The sequence below is a fragment of the Copadichromis virginalis genome, linkage group LG16 (genome assembly GCF_057382275.1).
Source record: "Copadichromis virginalis isolate Kocher_CV1m ecotype Utaka linkage group LG16, C_Virginalis_male_GT1.1, whole genome shotgun sequence".
Taxonomy (NCBI): Eukaryota; Metazoa; Chordata; class Actinopteri; order Cichliformes; family Cichlidae; genus Copadichromis; species Copadichromis virginalis.
Window position 1 is genome coordinate 15,593,028 of NC_140633.1, and position 18,689 is coordinate 15,611,716.

The 18,689-nt window shown below is 39.6% G+C and overlaps 4 protein-coding genes and 1 pseudogene across 5 annotated transcripts; all 5 read right to left on the reverse strand.

Annotated features, from left to right (window-relative positions):
- Window positions 1-1,246: 1,246 nt before the first annotated feature.
- LOC146690463 (gamma-crystallin M2-like) lies at window positions 1,247-2,285 on the reverse strand. Its single transcript, XM_085435547.1, has 3 exons — window positions 2,222-2,285; window positions 1,879-2,121; window positions 1,247-1,571 (listed from the first exon to the last, which is right to left on the reverse strand). Exons 1-3 carry the CDS (start codon window positions 2,228-2,230, stop codon window positions 1,296-1,298), a joined length of 528 nt encoding a protein of 175 aa, XP_085291673.1. The 5' UTR covers window positions 2,231-2,285; the 3' UTR covers window positions 1,247-1,295.
- On the reverse strand, window positions 2,228-4,933 carry LOC146690464 (gamma-crystallin S-1-like). The gene is made up of 4 exons (XM_085435546.1): window positions 4,811-4,933; window positions 4,370-4,612; window positions 2,997-3,278; window positions 2,228-2,286 (listed from the first exon to the last, which is right to left on the reverse strand). Exons 1-3 carry the CDS (start codon window positions 4,931-4,933, stop codon window positions 3,006-3,008), a joined length of 639 nt encoding a protein of 212 aa, XP_085291672.1. The 3' UTR covers window positions 2,228-2,286; window positions 2,997-3,005.
- Window positions 4,934-5,641: 708 nt separating this feature from the next.
- On the reverse strand, window positions 5,642-7,304 carry LOC146690465 (gamma-crystallin B-like). The gene is made up of 3 exons (XM_085435084.1): window positions 7,278-7,304; window positions 6,815-7,099; window positions 5,642-5,914 (listed from the first exon to the last, which is right to left on the reverse strand). The coding sequence occupies exons 1-3, from the start codon at window positions 7,302-7,304 to the stop codon at window positions 5,642-5,644; spliced, it is 585 nt and encodes a 194-aa protein (XP_085291210.1).
- A 774-nt stretch (window positions 7,305-8,078) lies between these two features.
- Window positions 8,079-9,962, reverse strand: LOC146690466 (gamma-crystallin M2-like; annotated as a pseudogene). Its single transcript, XR_014915813.1, has 2 exons — window positions 9,118-9,962; window positions 8,079-8,354 (listed from the first exon to the last, which is right to left on the reverse strand). The product of XR_014915813.1 is annotated as a gamma-crystallin M2-like (transcript).
- A 1,884-nt stretch (window positions 9,963-11,846) lies between these two features.
- c9h2orf80 (chromosome 9 C2orf80 homolog) lies at window positions 11,847-16,517 on the reverse strand. Its single transcript, XM_085435548.1, has 8 exons — window positions 16,068-16,517; window positions 15,899-15,980; window positions 15,727-15,809; window positions 15,406-15,496; window positions 15,190-15,267; window positions 14,996-15,083; window positions 13,944-14,044; window positions 11,847-12,064 (listed from the first exon to the last, which is right to left on the reverse strand). The coding sequence occupies exons 1-8, from the start codon at window positions 16,106-16,108 to the stop codon at window positions 11,996-11,998; spliced, it is 633 nt and encodes a 210-aa protein (XP_085291674.1). The 5' UTR covers window positions 16,109-16,517; the 3' UTR covers window positions 11,847-11,995.
- Window positions 16,518-18,689: the final 2,172 nt, after the last annotated feature.

The following is an 18,689-nucleotide window of genomic DNA, read 5'->3' on the forward strand; positions in this document are numbered from 1 at the left end:
TTAACTGGTTTGGTTTTGACATGCATGGACAAAGGAAAAGACTAGTATGGTATCCACACATCCAGTGGACAATAGCTGCAGAACAATATGGAACAGGGCTTTGGCATTAAATATGTTGTGTAACAGAGCAGGAAGCCATTTACTCTCCCTCTACCTGAGCAACCCTACCATATGCAAATAAACAAGCATGTGTATACTGTGCTGCCAGTCTTCATGTGACATAGAAGATAACAGAAGTTTTGTATATACTTTTACAGTTTACTGTATGTTAAGCAATGTAAAATTCACTATTTTTAAATGATTTAGGACTTTCACGATTACTTACTCACTGTAATTTGACTTTCTGAAGACTCCCCCTACAGGAGAAATGGACCTGGACACATAACTCCTATTATTTTTATTTCTTGGTATTACCACCAGCCACTAGTCAAATATAATTAATTACTTATAACATTTTGTTATGCTGAAAACTGTGCAATAGTAAATTTCACCTTGATTTGAGCCTTTTTTTCCTCTCCCTCTCTCTTCAAATGTAAGACTTATGTGAAAATGTTACGGTTTCTGTATTTAATATCACTTAGCAGTGTAGTTTATCAATCACTAAAAAAGTTAAAGTTTATATTATACTTATTTTCCAGATAAATTTTGTTTAACTTTTACGTTTTTTGTTGTTTGTTTAAAATCTTTAAGACAATCTTTAGCATAATGAATGTTTTTGGTCCTTGTGAGCTGTTTCAAAGCAACTGTCAATCATAACAGTGTAATGTGTCTGACATTATATTTAAACTGTTTAAAAAACATGTGCTTATGTTACCATCTTTGCCAGATCAATCTCATTCTTACATTGTTTATTCCATATTTTGTCATTTGTTGTCAGAGGTGTCCAGGATCAGTTTCCTCTCCTACACCGTGCAGCGTAGTGTTTAACACTAATCGTATGGATAAATTCTCCCACCGCAGACCAGCTAATCCTATCGAGCCAACCAACTGGGAGAGGTATTGTTTGCCATGGTATGCCTAAGCATAGAGGAGATTAAACTATAGTGCCCAGTTACCCAGAAGCTGGTAGATAAATTGTTTCACCACTGGCCCCAAAGAGTACTTATTTTCCATTCTGTAACATTTGATTGCAAGAAAAAACTCATCTGCCATCTTAAGGGTCCTTTGCAAAATATTAATGAAGTTTTGTAGTGATACATGGAAATAAAAGATGCTTGTTTTATTAAGCAGTTAAAGTTTATTGGGAATACAGACAATTCAAGTCACTGAAAGATGCATTTAAATGAAGCTTGACTTCAGTTGAAGTCAGTGATTCTTCTGATGGAGCCGATCCTTGGGCTGATGCCTCCCCAGTCACTGTACCTCCGATACTCTCCAGGCCTCAGGTAGTACACTCTGCCCTTGTAGTTAGGTTGGTCGTACAGTAGCCAGTGGCCGTCCATCACATTGCAGGAGTTGAAATCAGACATGCTGAGTTGGTCTTGGACATTTGGACAGTCATCGACCAGCTCATGCATCTGCCCGGTCATGTCAGCACGCTCGTAAAGCCTCATCCTGTAGGAACCCTGGTGCTAGCAAAGAAATTAAAAAAAAACTCTTATAATCTCCCCAATCAGGTCCTTCTTTACATGCATTTAATTACTTAAAACATTTTTGAAAAGCAAGAGTTGACCGGGTAACCTATAAGGATTTAAAAACTAGTCCCTTAATATAATATTTTTGTCTATTAACATCTTGCAAAAGAGCTTTCAGTAAACTCTATCAATTTATAGTTTCTGAATATCTGCCCATTTAGCAGTAACCCAATATGGGTTTCTGGTAACCTGATGGATATTATGGGGTTATAACAGAGTCTTAAAGCAAGTCATTATGACCTACCTGTGGGATCATACGGCAAGATCTGACACAGTCATTAATGCCAATCATACGCTGGTTATCAGAGTACTCTCCTCTCCTCAGATAGTACTGATTGCCCATGTAGTTGGGCCTCTCATACACCATGAAGCAGCCACTCTCCACCCTGATGGAGTTGCATCTGTTGAAGTAGGTGTGAAGATCGGCACAGTCGCTGCTGCACTCATGAGAGCGCCCTTGGAAGTTTCTGTCTTCGTAAAAAATGATCTGCAAAAGCAACAGGCACACACGGACACTTTTTTACAGAGTGCTGTTAGAAGCCACAAAAACAGGAGTTTTGTAAAACCACAACATTTAGTTTCTTTACCTTTCCCATGGTTGTGTTGGCATCAGACTCTATTACCAGTGCTGTCCCTGAGCCAAGCTACTGTGCTTTATAAAAAAGAAAGAAAGAAAGGACTGCTGTGTGATTGCACAGCATAAAGTATTGTCATTTAAATATATCCCCACAGTGATGATGGATCACAAGTGGGGGTGGGCAGATAGGAAAATCTGTTTATGTATAGATGACTCTTGGTGTGTGTCGTTATTGTTCTTTCCTCCATGTTCATCACAATTTCTTCCCGAAAATGCTGTTGTACAATAGGATGATAGTCACATAGTCCTGCACAACATCAGCAGAATAATACTGATATTTAATAGAGCCAGCACATAATTTGCACAAGCTGCCAGCTGTTTGCTTGTTGGGGTTTTTTTTTTATGTGAGTCAACATTTCTAAAGTATCAAACATGTTGGCTATGACTTCATATGAAGGACTTACAAAAATGTCTTACTCAGATCAGGTTACCACCATGGACTAATCTGTTTGTTTGAAACGTTACAGTACTAACAAATCATGCTTTGATAAATGAGGTCCTCCTCACAACTGAATGGACTATGACGACTCCATTTTGCAATTGCTTTATTACAATGGTGAGTCCAATGGTGAGCCCAAGCTTTACATAAGGGAATGTTCTGATGCAGGACAGTAGTATTTTGATTAAGTGACAAAAACTGTTTTCTGTTTCTTTCTTTAGTGTTGCAAGCATAATTATCTGAGTATGAAGGCTCTCTAAAATGTTCATGTAGCTCTGGCAACTACCAAAAGTGGTCAATAGTCCATGATGCGTTTGATGGATCCGACTCTGGCACTCCTGCCACCCCACTCACTGAACCTCTTATACTCTCCAGGCCTTATCAGGTACATCTTGCCCCGGTAGTTTGGGTGCTCGTAGAAGAGCCAGTTGCCATTTTTCACGTTGCAGGAGAAGATGTCATTAACGTGGAAGCGATCCATGACACTGGGACAGTCATCCACAAGGTCCATCACCTGACCCCCAAACTCGATCCGCTCATACAGGCGCATGTTGAACATCCCAGGGTCCTAGTTTTGAATCAAAGATGGTCATCATTTACTCAGCTGCACCTTCAGGAACTACCTCTACAAAAAAAAAGTTGTTATATTTGTAATGACTCTCGAATGTAATTATGGAATCTTCTATTTTGCTACAAGGAAATAATACTGAATGAGTTTGGGAAACTGATTTTTTGAACGACAATGAAATAATATGTTTTTAGCTTGCTAGCTAACCTAGCTAAACATGCTAATGTACCTACTTTGGTCAAAATGAAAGACACAGTTCCACTTCCTCAGATTGCACAAAAAGTGAAGGCAAAAAATACTTAAAGTGGACTTTAAAACATGTGTTAATGGCTCATTTACAACTAGAGTCTGCAAAACCTGTGAGTGGAAATCCAGTACCTGGGCCAGCCCATCTTCAAGACTCTAAAAACTGTGGTACAGATTGACTGGATGGATATTTTCATTATAAAGTGTTTTGATAGGCATTAGATTTGTGTCAGCATTTATTCACCTTTATAGAGCAGACTAATTCTGTAGTTATTTAAATAAAGTTATAATTAGCAAAACGTCATGTATTCATATCTGATTTGACCATTTTCATGGTAAAAGTTACCCTCTTTTTACATTTTCTTCAAAGAAAATCCAAAGTAAAATTAAATTCAAATACTGATTTAGCCTTTCTTTAAGGTGAAAGAACAGTGAAATCATGCTAACATTTAAAATATATTACACCAAAGGCAAAATTAGTCCTACAACAGTTGTTTTTGGAAGATCAATAGCAACAATTAAGATGCACCCTCTTGTATAAAGATCCATTTGATTTATATAACAGCTTGGAATAAGTAAATTAGACATAATATGCTATTACTTAGAAAATATTAAAAACAGAACGGCAGCTAAGATTATAAATGAGTCTATAATGGAGACTGTTTTTAAACCTGTAGGTTAAAAAGTGTTTGCAAAATCTTGAAATACATTTTAAAAACAAAGGTTTAAAAATTGTTTCAATAAAAGTTAGGTCTGGTTAGTTTACATTCTCACAATCTATCAAGAGGCAGTGTGAACTCTAGCGAATGTATAAGGCTGGGTTTGGCCAACTAACAGTAGCTCACCGTAGGGATGTGACGACAGGAGCTGACAGACTCGTTGACACCCATCCAGTGATGGAAGTCCGGATACTCTCCTCTCTTCAGGTAGTACTGGTTACCAGAGTAATTGGGTTTTTCATAGATCATGAAGCAACCACTCTCCACCTTGATTGAGTTGCAGCGGCTGAGTCGGCTTAACAAGTCCTCACAGTCATTACAGCACTCAAAATGGTGCCCAGAGAAGTTGTTGTCCTCATAGAAGATAATCTAAACATACAAATCATATATTTTTCAGTGTTTGCACTGCAAATATGTTCATTGGAAACAAATATTATCATATTTGCTTGAGTATTACAAGCATTTTCATGGTTTTAATGGACATCTCGGTACAAGTTGTGAACACTCAGGAAGCCTATTAGCATTTCGTACCCCACCTGCTTGTTTGCCCAAAACTGTCATTTTTACCTTCCCCATGTTGGCTGCTTCTCCTGCCCTGTGCCTAGTCTCTGTATGATCCATCCAGCTCTTTGAAGACTCAAACCTGTTACATATATAGTGAATGTGAAATGCAGACTCTGCACGTGTCATTCATATTGTAATGCCAGGAATCTTTGGCATTTGTGCCGTTGTGTTATCCTGAAGAGATGTTTGGGGATTATGTATGTACAGGTGAGCGCTGACTGGTCCAATGTCAACTCTGAATGGGTGCTGTTTGTTGTTGCACTGCTAAAATTTACCTCAGACTGAGGGTTTATGCTCCACCCACGTTCACCAAGATATCTTCTAAATGTTTACATTCATAAAAACCTCCAGTTGTTTTGTTTGGAGCTACTTGATTAGAATATTTTTTTCCCATGGTAGAAATGAGTCTGTCTGTGTTTTTGTCAACAGAATGATAGTTTGTGTTTTATGTAATTTTTATTCTACCACTGCCATCTGGTGGTGAGCTTTATTTCTGACCAAAATAGAAACAATGTTTACATTTTTACTGACAACCTTTCAAAATGCTTGTGTTAATTTGTAGGATATTTGCTCATGTCTAAACAAACACAAAGGTCCAATAGATAACACTTGAGCCTGGGTGAGAAAAGTGTTAGTGCTTGAATGATTTTATTCAATCCTCTTATGAGAGTTAGGATGTCAGGCCACAAGCCCAGCACATTCTCCTGGGGAAAGATGCCCTCTAGATGCAGAGAGCAAAAACAAAACAGAGTACACTTGAGCACTGATGCCATTTTATTCAGTGTGTAAAACAAGGCAAAGAGTAGACATTTCACAAGAACTGTCCTTCCGTCTTTATAAATCCATGAGACGTCGGATGGACCCAACCCTGGAGCTAATGGCGTTCCAGTTGCTGAAGCTCCTATAATGGCCAGGTGAGAGGTAGTAGTGGCGCCCCCTGTAGTGGTGTTGCTCATACATCAGCCAGTGGCCATCTATCACATTGCAGGAGTTGAAGTTGGAGAGGCGGAAACGGTCCATGAGATTAGGACAGTCATCCGTCAGTTCCATCATTCCACCTTCCATGTCGAAATGCTCATACAGCCTCATCCTGAAGCTGCCACTGTGCTGCAGAGGTCAGGAAAGTCAAACGGTCACATTAGGTTTGTTTTTTGTGAAATCTGTTCATGTGCATAGCTGTGAGTTAGATGATGCACCACATACCTAATAAAATATCTGCAATAAGCTGCTTAGCCTAGCTTAGCATAGATACTGGCACTAAAAGAAGAGAGTAAACACTGATGCCTGTTTCTAGGCCATTTCTACTCTACACCACTGGTAGGCATGGTACGTGTTAATTAATGTTAACATACCAGTACCACCATACTTTTTAAAAATGAAATATTAATATCAAGTATTATGTATTACAAGTATCACAAGTATCTGATAATGTAAACCAGTGCAATTAACAGACTGATTTTCACTCTAATACATCTTAACAATTTACCCAGCTTGCCACTGTCCATAAAACGGGAGAAAAAAGACAGTAACAAGCTAGCGTGTGGCTACTATGGTTGACGAAAAGGATATTACATCATGGTCCTCTACCCAGAAAACAAAAGTTCTCTGGTGGGATAGGATAGTTTATATTTTTTAAACCAAAAACACCTCTGAACACAGATTGCTGTAGCAAAATTAGCCCATTTATTGGCTGATGCTACATGCTAAAAGTCAAGTATACAGTCTGCTGCTTGGCAGTTATGTTGGAGGACAAGCAAGCAAAATTTAAAACATTAGAATTAACAGAAGAGCACAAAAGCAGCACTTTATCAGCTTTGGAGCAGTCAGCAGTGACCTCTTTAGTTTAAGTGAAATCACCTTCATTTCTAATTTCAGAGTAGTTACTTTTTTAATCGAAAAAGAAAATCATTGAATAGTTTGTGTATGTTTTTCTGTGCGCTGAATCTATTATTGTAAGAGGTTAAGATGCAGTATGACACAGTGATGGTATTTTACTGAGGTTCTTACCGAGGGGATCATGCGACAAGATCTGACACAGTCATTCATACCGGTCATGCCCATGTAGTCAGAGTACTCTCCCCTCCTCATGAAGTATTGGTTTCCCGCGTAGCCCGGACGGTCATAGATCATAAACATGCCACTTTCCACTCTAATGGAGCGGCAGTGGTCAAACATAGAGTGCAAGTTGGCACAGTCGCTCATGCACTCATAGTAACGGCCTCCAAAGTTCTTGTCCTCATAGAAGATGATCTGACCGAGGGACAGAAAAAGGCATGTAAGCTCATTTTTGATCTACAGATATCCGTCATGTAAAACGACATACAAACCTTTCCCATAATGCCTGCTGTTGTTGGTCAAACTTCTTCCTGCGTTTTTAAATCCTAAAATTAGCTTCCATCTTTATATACAATACCCTTTTAGGAGCAGTTGGTGTTATTTAAATGAGGCGTGGTGTCAGCAGAAATATTACAAGAGTCTTCCCACTCCTGTTTGTCATGTCCTGTGTTCAGGTTAACAGATGCCATACAGCTTCCAGCAAGAGCTACAACATGTGCAGGCGCTGGAACAGTCACAGGTCTTTCAATCTTCATGTGTTTGCTTTAAATGGGCTGGATTCAGAGTATGAAGGGTGAGTAAATGCCTATAAAACGTTTCTTTTTGCTGGTGTGTGTTGATATTGATTTATAATTTTCTGTAGGAGTGAGACTGACTACTAGAAAAACTAAAAACCGTACTTCCAACAAACATTACACCAAAAATTAGCCCTTTTTTTAATCAGGAGAATTCAGAAAGTAAATAATTACCTTATTACAAAGAGTTAGAGACACTCGTGCCAGTGAGTGTGTTCTAAAACTCTCTGCTGCAATTTCACTAAATTTTATGCAGTAAAAATTAAGCAGAACAATGCCATGTTCATTTTAATTATATTAATGCCACATGGCAACCTCCTTATTGAATGTGCAAGTATGTCAAAATGAGATAAAGGCTCATTCTGGCACAGGAAACTATTAAGGTTTCAAATAAATGTGTCAATGTGTGGAATGTCCATATAATAAATGATGATACTTAAATGCTGGAAATGTTTCCACAAAATTTATGTGTCATTTCATGTGATGTTAGTTAAATCAGTCAGTAACAAAGAAAGCACAGAAAGTAGTTTAACAACAGCTCCATTTATTTAGGAAGTTATATCTTAATAATGCCAAGTCAATCGCTGAGACACGTTACCATTTTTATTTCGTTTTGTTTTTCTATAGCGATTCAATCCAGATTAGAACTCTGTGATTCTGCGGAAGGAGCCAGTGGTGGCGCAGGTGGCCCCCCAGTCACTGAACTTGCGGTACTCCCCGGGCTTCATGAAGTACTGCCTGCCACGGTAGTTTGGGTGCTCGTAGAGGGTCCAGTAGCCGTCCATGACATTGCAGGAATAGATGTCACGGCTCCGAAAATGATCCTGCACCGACTCGCAGTCCTCACTGAACTCCATCATCTGACCCTGGAAGTTGGGTCGCTCGTAGATGCGCATGCGGTAGGGCCCCTCGCTGGTCTGGATGAACATAGCAGTAAGGTAAAACACAAAATTAGAGTAGCATCAGTACCTCTGCAGCTCTGTATGGGTGTGTGTGAGGGGAAGATTTATTGGAAATTGACATAGCTTACTCTTAAAAAATAAATGTGTCTAAAAAAAAAAAATGTCAAAACCATTGGGTTTTTTTTTATTTTAAATTTGTAGGACTGCATTAATATATCATCTAAATGTTGGCCTACATTGGCCTTGTTCAGTGATATCTGCATGTGAGCAAATAAAATTTCATTAAGTAATGTCAGAGGCTGGTATTTATTTGTCGTGCCACATCAAAAGAATAGTTAAACATAGACGTGCTTAAAATAAAAAATAATAATATACAGATAATACATGGAACCTGATTTAATACAGTTTTACAATGTGTCATAATTATGAGAAAACAGCAACAACAACTTATTTGACATTTATAATTGACTTTTATTTACTTGTTTGCCAAACATTACCTTCTCCTACACCTGACCTTGAACTATTTCATGTAGATTCTTTACAGGGAAAGCACTTTTCAGCAACTAAATCTAAACTCTTATTAAAGTGCAACTTTAGTTGGAAGGAAAAAATATCTAATATTTTAATCATGTTATTTGGCTTGTGCACATAGAAAACAGTAAAAATCAGTGGTTTAATCATCTAAATAATGACATAAAACCACTTCTAAGTCAGAAAATGTAATTCTCAAATGACATTTTTCATAGTATTAACTGCACATAGTTTCCTGTTCACTCACATAGGAGAAGGTACGGCAGGAGCGGATGGTGTCGTTGTAGCCCATCCAGCGCTGGTAGTCTGGGTACTCGCCTCTGGTCAGAACATACTGGTAGCCAGTGTAGTTGGGCTTCTCATACAGCACCCAGCAACCACTTTCCACCTTGATAGAGTTGCAGCGGCTGAAGTGGGGGTGCATGTCAGGGCAGTCGGTGTCGCACTCATACGAGCGACCCTGGAAGTTTCTGTCCTCATAGAATATGATCTAAAGCCAGGGGAGGAGGAGGAGGGTGGACAGAGGCAGTCACAGCCAAGTCTGGTGATGCTGTACTACAGATTTCAGTCGAGCCTGTATGTGTGATTCTGGTAGTGTTGATCATGTCATGGGTTGTTAAAGTCAGTTAAAGGCACTGTCAGTTTGTCGGTGTGTCTGGCAGTTTAGTTTTTAGAACCTAATCATTATTTGAGAAGCTGCAACACAACTTGTCAGCTTGAAGAAGCCCACTTCTAAACAAAATGAATCTCTCTTACCTTACTACTCATCCTGCAGTGTGCTGGAGCCAGTCACCTACAGAAAAATGGTGGTCTCACAAAGCGGCACCAGAGCCCCGCTATATAAACCTCAATCAAAGGGTTAGTAGATCCCACTTTAGCTGTTTTTTCAATGAGTGGGGATTTAACGTACTGGCATCGTTGCCAAGAGTCTTGATCCTGCGCATACAGCGAAAATCCCTGAATCATCAATGTAAAAGTCCTACCAGGCAAATTACTGACCCACTGTGCCCTCTTTATTGATATGGACATTAGAGACACATTTTATCCACTCATCAAGGAGATTAATCTTTGCTCGCAGAATGTCAGAGGTAATCACAAAATGAATCAGCCTCTATAAACATTTGCAGAAATTCCAAAAAAGAAAAATGTGGATTTGTGTGTTTTATTTGTATGAGGAAAATGGGACCAGGCACCTTCAGTGTAAAGTCAATATCAGTACCAAAGTGATATTTAGGTGCTTTTACTTTGTGTCACTTTGGAGTTTGTATTCAGGTACACTTATTTGACAGTTTTAGTAACTCTACAAACAATCTGATATGTAATTGTAAAGAGATACCAAATATCCAGTTTTTCTCTTACAATGGTAACGAATGCTTCTAAATATTACTGGGCATGGATTAGGACTGATTCTAAAAGTCAATCATTTGAGATTTTCTTACATTTCTATAACAATTCAATTGTATTTATATAGCCGCAACAACAGTTGCATCAGGGTAGTTTATACTGCAAGGTAACAAACCTACAATAATCATTTATCCACAAACTGATTCTCTAAATTAATAACATAACCCGAGGTAACAAAAATGATTTCATTGTTTTCATCAAAGACAAAACTGGAATGTTTAACAGGTAATAAGTGAATCTTGTCAAAAGCATAAACTTATATTGCTGTATGCTATGAGGAGTGCCTAGACTTGTACATGGGAGAAACCAAACAGCCACTCCACAAACGCATGCCACCTCGACGGGACAAGGCTCAGCTGTATATCTGCACCTAAAGGATAGAGTTCACTCTTTTAAAGGTTCCCGGCGTTCACATTTTGGACAGAGAAGAAAGATGGTTTGAAAAAGGACTGAAACAGGCCTCTATGTCTACTGTGAATGACCGTCATTGAACAGAGGCCTACGACACACTGTCTGCCACCTACAATCCAGTTTTGAGATCCCTTCCCAGGCGCCTCAACCCCAACTCATCAGGTGACTTCAATAGGTACATGAGAGGTTGAGGTTGTCACACAGGTGTCTCCCGAAACCTCTGTTGGTAATGACCCACGCCTTTTTTTCACACCCTGGACCTTTTGATGACATACATGATCAATAGTGTTTCAACGACCCTTCACAGAATCGATCCTGAGGGTGGCTGTAGCTCAGGTGGTAGAGCAGGTCACCTACTAACTAACTGGGAGGTTTGCGGTTTGATCGCAGTCTACATGCCAAATATCCTTGGGCAAGATACTAACCCCATGTTGCTCTCTGATGCATCCATCGGGGTATGTAGGAATGTTAGATAGTAAGTGCTTAGGGGGGAAAAGTACTGGTGTGACAAGTTGTGTAAAGCACTTTGAGTGCTCAGATAGAGTAGAAAATTGTTATATAAGGATCAGTCCATTTACCAATCCCTACTAGGGTTTAAATATCCGGGACTCTCCACCTTTTGGTTTTAGAACTGAAGAAACCTCTTGGATGAGAAATAAAAACGTCTTCAAACAACTTAAAGAAGTCCAGTCCAGATAGATACCAGTGACAGGTTGAGCCAATTTAATTTTGATGAAAATTAGGTCAAGGTCATATCAAATATGAAAATCAGTAAACCCTGACCTTGTGTATGAGCTGTGTCTTTCTTGGTGAGGACAAGCCATTTTTAACTCCAAGAGTTGTATTTTTCCTGGGTAAATAATATATTTTTAAAAATCTCTGACTCCAGTGAGACCATCAGTAGTTTGAGTCATTGCACATCTCCAGCATCACCAAAGGCTGTTTGACCAAGAAGCATGGAGTTGTGCTTCAGGTCATCAGACCTCCATAATCGCATAAACTCCACCAACACAGTCTGGTATGGCACTTTGCGAGGAGTACAGAGTGAAGGAAACACATTAAAGCATGACATTGAATGTAGTAACAACTTATTCATATAATGCATTATCAAATAACACAGAGCCCAGTTGACAGAAAATACTTCTCTGTTTATGTCTCTTTTATTTCTGAGTACTTCAAGTGCATTTTTGAGTTTAAGTGACATTTTTAGTTGAGTACGTTAACATTCAACTGAGCAGTTTTACCATTTCATGTTAGTATTATTGCTCCAGCTCAATGTCTCTACTTCTGGCAGCTGCTGGAGGTTGACGTCAGTTGTGCAGAGACTCTTGCGAGCTTTCATAGTGCTCAGTCCTTTCCTGGTGAACATCACTGCTTTCCTAAAAGTGAAGCAGAGCGTATGGGAGGTCTTTTTAGATCCACAGGGTGGCAGCAGAGGATTTTCAATGCAGACGTTGGAAAAAGAAATTACTGTTCAAATATTTCCTTCTTGGCTTTGGCCATTTCAAAGCCTAGTCTTTTCTCTGAAATATTTCTGGACTGATGTTGAACATTTCAAAATTACTTCCTATCGCTTTTCCTAATCACTTTTCCTTAACTTAGACTGAAAATGCCATGAGGTCAGGGAAATGTGGGAATACTAAGAAAAAAAGAACCGCATTACCCAAACTGTATTTACAGGAGACTAAGAGGGCCTACAACAGTGGCACTGAGGACCACCTGACATGTAACAACTCAAGAAAGGTCTGATGAAGACTACAACAACAAAGGGAACATCTGCAACATCTGAATGGCAACACGGAGGAACTAAATTGTTTCTTCTTCCAATTTGAGGCCAAAAGATTTCATAGATTCACTCTGCAGGAATAGGATGTGCGTTCAGGTCAGTCAGCTCTAGAAATGCATAAAGTCAGCTACATTTACCTAACTGATTAAGAGGTGATTTGAGACACTGGTCCTGCATCATATCAAAACCAGCCTCTCTTCCACATTTAGCTCACATCAGTTTGCACACAAAGCTAACAGACCCACCGAAGAGGCCATCACCATCCACACAGCACTAAACCACCTGGAACACAGAGCTGGACATCCTGTGGACATGCTAATCAGCATGCTACATGACTTGGCCTCTCGATCCCCATCGGCAACAGGACCAAAGACTTCCTCACCAGCCGTTCACAGACAGTCAAACTAGGTCCTCACCTCTACTACTCCATCACTGCGTACCTGTCCGCTCCTATAACACCATAATTAAATTAGACACAACCATCATTAAGCTTATCACAAGAAATGAGTCAGCATACAGAGAAGAGCTATGAAGACTATCTGAGTGATTCTTGGTGAATAACCAGAGACTCATCACCACAAAGACAACTGCATTATTAGTGGAGGAAATATGACACAGTTCTGCCCCTCTCTGTATAAATGGAGCACGCGTAGGAAGGGTGCAGACATCCTGGGGGTTTCATATACGAGGACCTCTCCTGGTCGGCCAACACCACTGCAACTTCCAAAAGAAAGTGCAGGAATGAGCGATAAGAACTGCACAGAAAAGAACTGACTGCTTGTTTCTGAAGGAGAGTGCCATATCACGCTACCTCAGCAGAAATACCAAAATTGTCCAGGACTTCACTCACCCGGGCCATCATCTATGGCAGGTGTTATAGGCCAAGACTCACACGTCCAGATTTAGCAAAAGGTTGTTTCAGCAGGCGGTGCGGATGTTAAATAAGAAAAAAACCTAAAAGGTGTGATTTTATTTATTCTACGTGCTACCGTCTCGTGTTTTAGTCAACATCTTGTCTTATACCATGGCACCATAGAGTATTATTTTAATTTGGCTCTATGTACAATAAAGGCAGTCTTTAATAATCTGCTTGATGTCAGATTATTAAATATCGAGGTGTGTCTGATGTGCTGAAGCTACTGTCTCTTGAAGATGCAACCTTCACTTTACTTTCATCATTGAAATAAAGCTGCTTGTCTTTATTTGTAATTGGGGGGGGAGGTGGGGGTTGCACACAACGAGACTTAGTAAGCAGCAGGTGTTAATAAAACAGAGTATGCAGCTGAGTTTAGCAAGTGGTTAAAAGTTTAAAACATATCTGCATGTTGTATATGGTATATGATGGGAAACACAGGAGCCATTTACATGATTTGTACTGACTACTGAAGTATTTTTCCTTGGTATTTAGAGATCTTTTAGAGTTCTTATTTTGCCTACCACACATATGGTGATTGCTCAGATACGGTACTCACACTGATGAAGGACTGAGATGAAGTGGAAAACGAAGATGAAACTTGCTTCGGTGGAGCACTTGCCTTTGTCTGCCCGGACAGCCATCGTTTCAGCTTCTGATCTGCAAGAGTTTCGTTTTGGGGTTTTCAAAAAACAAAACAAAAAACAGTCCTTCAGAATATTAATGGCTCAGTCACACTAGATTGAAAAACCTCCCAGGATGATTGGAATGAATTTTCTTTCACATTTGGCATTTGAAGCAACCAACTGGTTTGAAACCATTTTTGCTCACTGGTCACCTGGTAGGAGCAAACCTGCCTCCCAGCAAATAACTGCTGTCAATTGCAGTCAGCCTGAGTCTGCAGAATAGCTTTACTCAGTCACTACTGAACTGAAGTACATGTTTGAGTGCTTCTGTTTTGTATTCCTTATATTTCTACTTGGCTCAAAAATCAAACATTCTGCAAACTGATAAATACTTTTAAAGAATAACGTTTGGCAAAAGAGCACTTTTTGCAAAAAATCAAAGAAAAAACAAAACAGAAGTCATAAAAGTTCATGTCGACAGAATAGTACATTGTTGATGATGTTGTCTATATTGTTTAAAGAAACAAAACACAGATCAAAGAAGATTAAAACTCAAAAGAAGGAAAAGTTCTTGCTTTTGTTTTTTTTGTTTTGTTTTTTTACTTAAAGTTTCCCAGGAAACTCAAGATAAATACTGCTGAGTACACTACTAAGAGGTCAGAGAGGTTTTGCTATACTCATTTATCTGTTGAGGAGTGTGTCTCCAGAAAGAGTAAAAAAAAGAAAAGAAAATCTTATTTTAAGTTGCTTATATTTTATATGTACTCATAAAATCTAAATATTCTTGCCAAGCACCAGACGCACTCCGTTTTGAGACTTGTTTCAAGTATAGACTGTATTAAAGTTGCCAGCAACTCGCGCCCGCTTTGGTTGTACAAAGCAGTTTAATTGTATAGAAATCTATTTGATTCCCATTTGAGAAACAATTTGTATCTTTATTCTCTTGTCACTACCATAAAGGCTAAACCAGACAACACACACTTACTGTGTTTCTTGGAGTGGTACACGGCCTTGTAGGATCCAAGTATTGCAAACGGATGATAGGACAGAGTGATGGGATAGACAATTGAGCCCTTGGGTTAAGAAAAAGAAAAAGGAATGAAATGTTTTTAGGCAAAATTATGTTTCAAAAAGGATAAAACAGTTGCAGCCACTTTCCTAACTAGGACACTTTTGTACCTTGGACTTCTGGTTGGGGTATGAAGCGGCTGGTTTACACCTGTACAGAGTCAAGATTTCCTCCACTGGCAGGCTACTCTAAACAGAAACACACAACAGCTAAAATAAGCAGTTTAGGCATTAAGTGCATCAAAGTACTTTCAGGAAGGTTTTTCGAGAGTTTACCTTCAGCTTTTAGATTTATTAAAAGTTGCATTTACATGTAAAAATCCTTACCATAATAATCCCAGCAAAGGATGACAAGATCATAGCCTCCCGCTCTAAGCGATTAGGATACTGGGCACTTCCTAAACTGCATGTTGCTCCACTGTGGTGCAGGAGGAAGGTGATGAAAGGCAACCAATCCACCAACTGACTCTATTCATTTGCCTTTGTAAAAGCACTGTACGGCATCATGTGTTATTACAGCTGCTTTTACCAAAGTTTTGTTTATTTTTATACTTGTTATTTAATTTTTACTAAATTTTGTGAGCATAATAAACATAATTCAGGATTATCAATGATAGAACGTTTAACTTTAAAAAACAGAAAACGTACATGATCTCTCTGTCGAGCACATGTCGTCCTTCCTTCTTCTCCAGCCACCAAAGGGCAACACTGATTGCAAGATCATAGTGAGCCTACAACATGTCACACAGAAGTTGCCAGCTCTACTTAGTTATACATTAAAACATTATTTTAGCATTGGTTGCTTCTGCTGAGTTTTTACCAAGTCATCCAGCGCTGTGAAAGTTCCCTTGCCCTTCGGATCAAAGGCGTCTTCCCTAAGTTTCTGTCCAATGTAGTTGTCTCTGTTTGGGAACAGGAGAAAATGAACCAGTTGCCAGTTTACTTACCGACTGCACGGTATGCTTTGTAACATTTTAGCATCCACTCACATAAGGGCCTCAACATCTCTTTTGAGCTTGTTTGCCTCCATTTTCTGAATGAAATCCTTTCATCTAGGACTCCTGCAGAGAAATCAACACATGTAGAGTCCACAGTACATCTTCTACATCTTAACTAGTCACCTCAGAGTTTTGTGCAATTTGTTGTTTTATTCATTTTTGAATGATAAAAGTGTAATTTTCCTAACAACATGTAACCTAACTGAATGTGAAACCATGCTTTTAATGTTTCAGTTAACATATTCAGACCCTTTGATGTGCCTCCTGTTCATTTTTATTGAATTCTCCAGTCACTGGGAGACTTCATAGAGATGGGCATCTGGCCAGTTTGAGCAGAAATAGTGCACACCAGGGAAAGGACCAACTTACCAGGAACCAATCCTCGATAAACAGAAGACTGTGCAAGAAAGTTATAGAATTCGATGTTGCATGCATGATGGCTTCTCTATGTGTGCGGCTGCTGAGTTCTACACCTGCAGGTTATTGAATTTATACACAAAGAATGTAATTGATTGAGTGGCAATGAATATCTGCACCCATGAAATGAAATTATTTGCTCCTGGCTGCGTTTTTTCTCACCTGCAGTTTTTGACATGAATATAATTCCTTAACAGGGTACCGTATCAGCTTTTGTGTTTGTCAGAAAGCTCTGAAAGGCCTCTGTGAGCACATGGAAAAGGATTACAAAAAATATAAACTCTTTGCACTAATAAACTAGAGGCAGTGTGTGTGCTGATACCATCCTTAGAGTGAAGCAAGGTAGTGGTAGTATAACGCCAATGCTTTAAACCAGGGGTGTGTAACTCCAGGCCTCGAGGGCTGGTGTCTTGCAGCTTTTAGATAGCACCCTGGGTCAACACACCTTAATCAAATGATTAGTTCATTACCAGGCTTCTGGAGAACTTCATGACATGTTGAGGAGGTAGTTTAGCCATTTGAATCAGCTGTGTTGGATTGGATCAAGGACACATCGAAAACCTGCAGCACACTGGCCCTTTAACACCTGTGCTTTAAACCTACAGACCACGTTAGAGCAGGGGTCTCAAACTCCACTCCTCGAGGGCCGGTATCCTGAAACTTCATGTGTTCCTGTTGCAACACACCTGAATACAGTTAATAGGTCATTACCAGGACTCTATAGAAGTATAGAGCATGCTGAGGTGGCAGTTCAGTCAAGTTCTAGACTCTTGCTAATGACCTACTAATTGTATTCAGGTGTGTTGCAACAGGGACATGTGGAAAGGTTTCAGAACACCAGCCCTCGAGGACTGGAGTTTGAGACCCCTGCGTTAGAGAGACTTATGATGCCAGTTTACTGACACCACCCATCCTATGTGAAGGAGCTCAAGAAGTTTTGTCATGGGAAATAAGATATACTGTCCGCAACCAGGCGTGCAAATCCTCTAGACAACTTAAGGTCTTGGTCTATAGGCAGTCACCATTCTGCCGGCACTCAAAGCCATCATGGCTCAAGTTTGCACTGTCGTCTTCCTGCAGGACTGCTCACTGATGTGCCCAACCAGCCTCTGCATTGGTTAAGTTCCCAGAATGATCTATGCAAACAGGCAACACAAGACCAAAACGCAAAGTGGCTTCCAAAAATTTCTCAACTAAAGGTCTAAATACCTTTATAAATTAGATATTTTAGTTGTTGATTTTTAATACATTTGCAACATTTTGTTATTAACGATTAGTATGCAAAAACTGACGTGGGACAAATAGCCATTTCAATCCTTTAAAATTAATACCAAAACATACTTTAGTGGAACAAAGCAAGTAGATGTGAATTCTATCAGATGAGATTGGATAGTTTATCTCTTAATCCAGTGGTCCCCAAGGAAAGGCTTAATCTCAGACAGTATTTCCGCGGACCGGCCTTAAAGGTGTCGCAGACAAATACAACAAAATAAAATGTTACGACCAAGCAAAAACTGTGGTATTTTGTAAATATAATGATAAACGCGAGTTCACTGTGTCACTTTATTATCAGCTTCCCCCTGAGATGCGCCAACTCTCAATGTTGTTGGCGCATTTCAGGAGGAGCATTTCCTCTCTGCCCCATAATGGTCTCTAGTCGCTATGGTAACGTGTAAACATTTCTTTCAGAATAATACACACAACTACACGGGTAAAGAACCAGGGAAACCAAGCTAACGATAAAAAAAACCACGAAAACCATAAATATCACAGCCTCAACTCTCGCGGCCCAGTACCAAACGACTCATGGACCGGTACCGGTCCGTGGCCCGGGTGGTGGAGACCGCTGTCTTAATCTATCAGGGTGGCAATGAGCTTGCATCAGGCAGTTCACTTAAAATACAGGATTGATTAACTGATGATCTCACAGACAACCTGACACCCTTACTGGGCTCACTTCCTCTCTAATCAATGATTTCCGAATCCAAACTAGAATTCCTTTTCCCCGTGTAGCACATTTTAGATAAAGACAAAGAACAAACAGCAACACATTAAACACATGCACGTGTTTTCAAGAAAGATACTCACTCAACTGGTCAAAAGGAGATTACAGTACTTCACCTGACACGATCATACAAAATCCTAAACATAGACGACTGCAGTCATGCGACACTGAATGCTTTAACCTTTCTAGGT

Bases quoted from the DNA above. Each gene is read 5' to 3' on its own strand.
- LOC146690465 (XM_085435084.1), bottom strand. From the start codon at position 7,304: ATGACAAACAGGAGTGGGAAGACTCTT. The intron at 7,100-7,277 runs GTAATATTTCTG...GGATATCTGTAG, and splicing joins ACAGGAGTGGGAAGACTCTT to ATCAAAAATGAGCTTACATG. The intron at 5,915-6,814 runs GTAAGAACCTCA...TGACCTCTGCAG, and splicing joins CTTGTCGCATGATCCCCTCG to CACAGTGGCAGCTTCAGGAT.
- LOC146690463 (XM_085435547.1), bottom strand. The intron at 1,572-1,878 runs GTAGGTCATAAT...TTTCTTTGCTAG, and splicing joins CTTGCCGTATGATCCCACAG to CACCAGGGTTCCTACAGGAT.
- LOC146690464 (XM_085435546.1), bottom strand. From the start codon at position 4,933: ATGACACGTGCAGAGTCTGCATTTCACATTCACTATATATGTAACAGG. The intron at 4,613-4,810 runs GTAAAAATGACA...TTGTATGTTTAG, and splicing joins AAGCAGCCAACATGGGGAAG to ATTATCTTCTATGAGGACAA. The intron at 3,279-4,369 runs GTGAGCTACTGT...ATTCAAAACTAG, and splicing joins CCTGTCGTCACATCCCTACG to GACCCTGGGATGTTCAACAT.
- c9h2orf80 (XM_085435548.1), bottom strand. From the start codon at position 16,108: ATGGAGGCAAACAAGCTCAAAAGAGATGTTGAGGCCCTTAT. The intron at 15,497-15,726 runs GTACGTTTTCTG...CCTGCACCACAG, and splicing joins GTGCTCGACAGAGAGATCAT to TGGAGCAACATGCAGTTTAG. The intron at 12,065-13,943 runs GTGAGTACCGTA...CTTCACTTTTAG, and splicing joins CATCTCAGTCCTTCATCAGT to GAAAGCAGTGATGTTCACCA.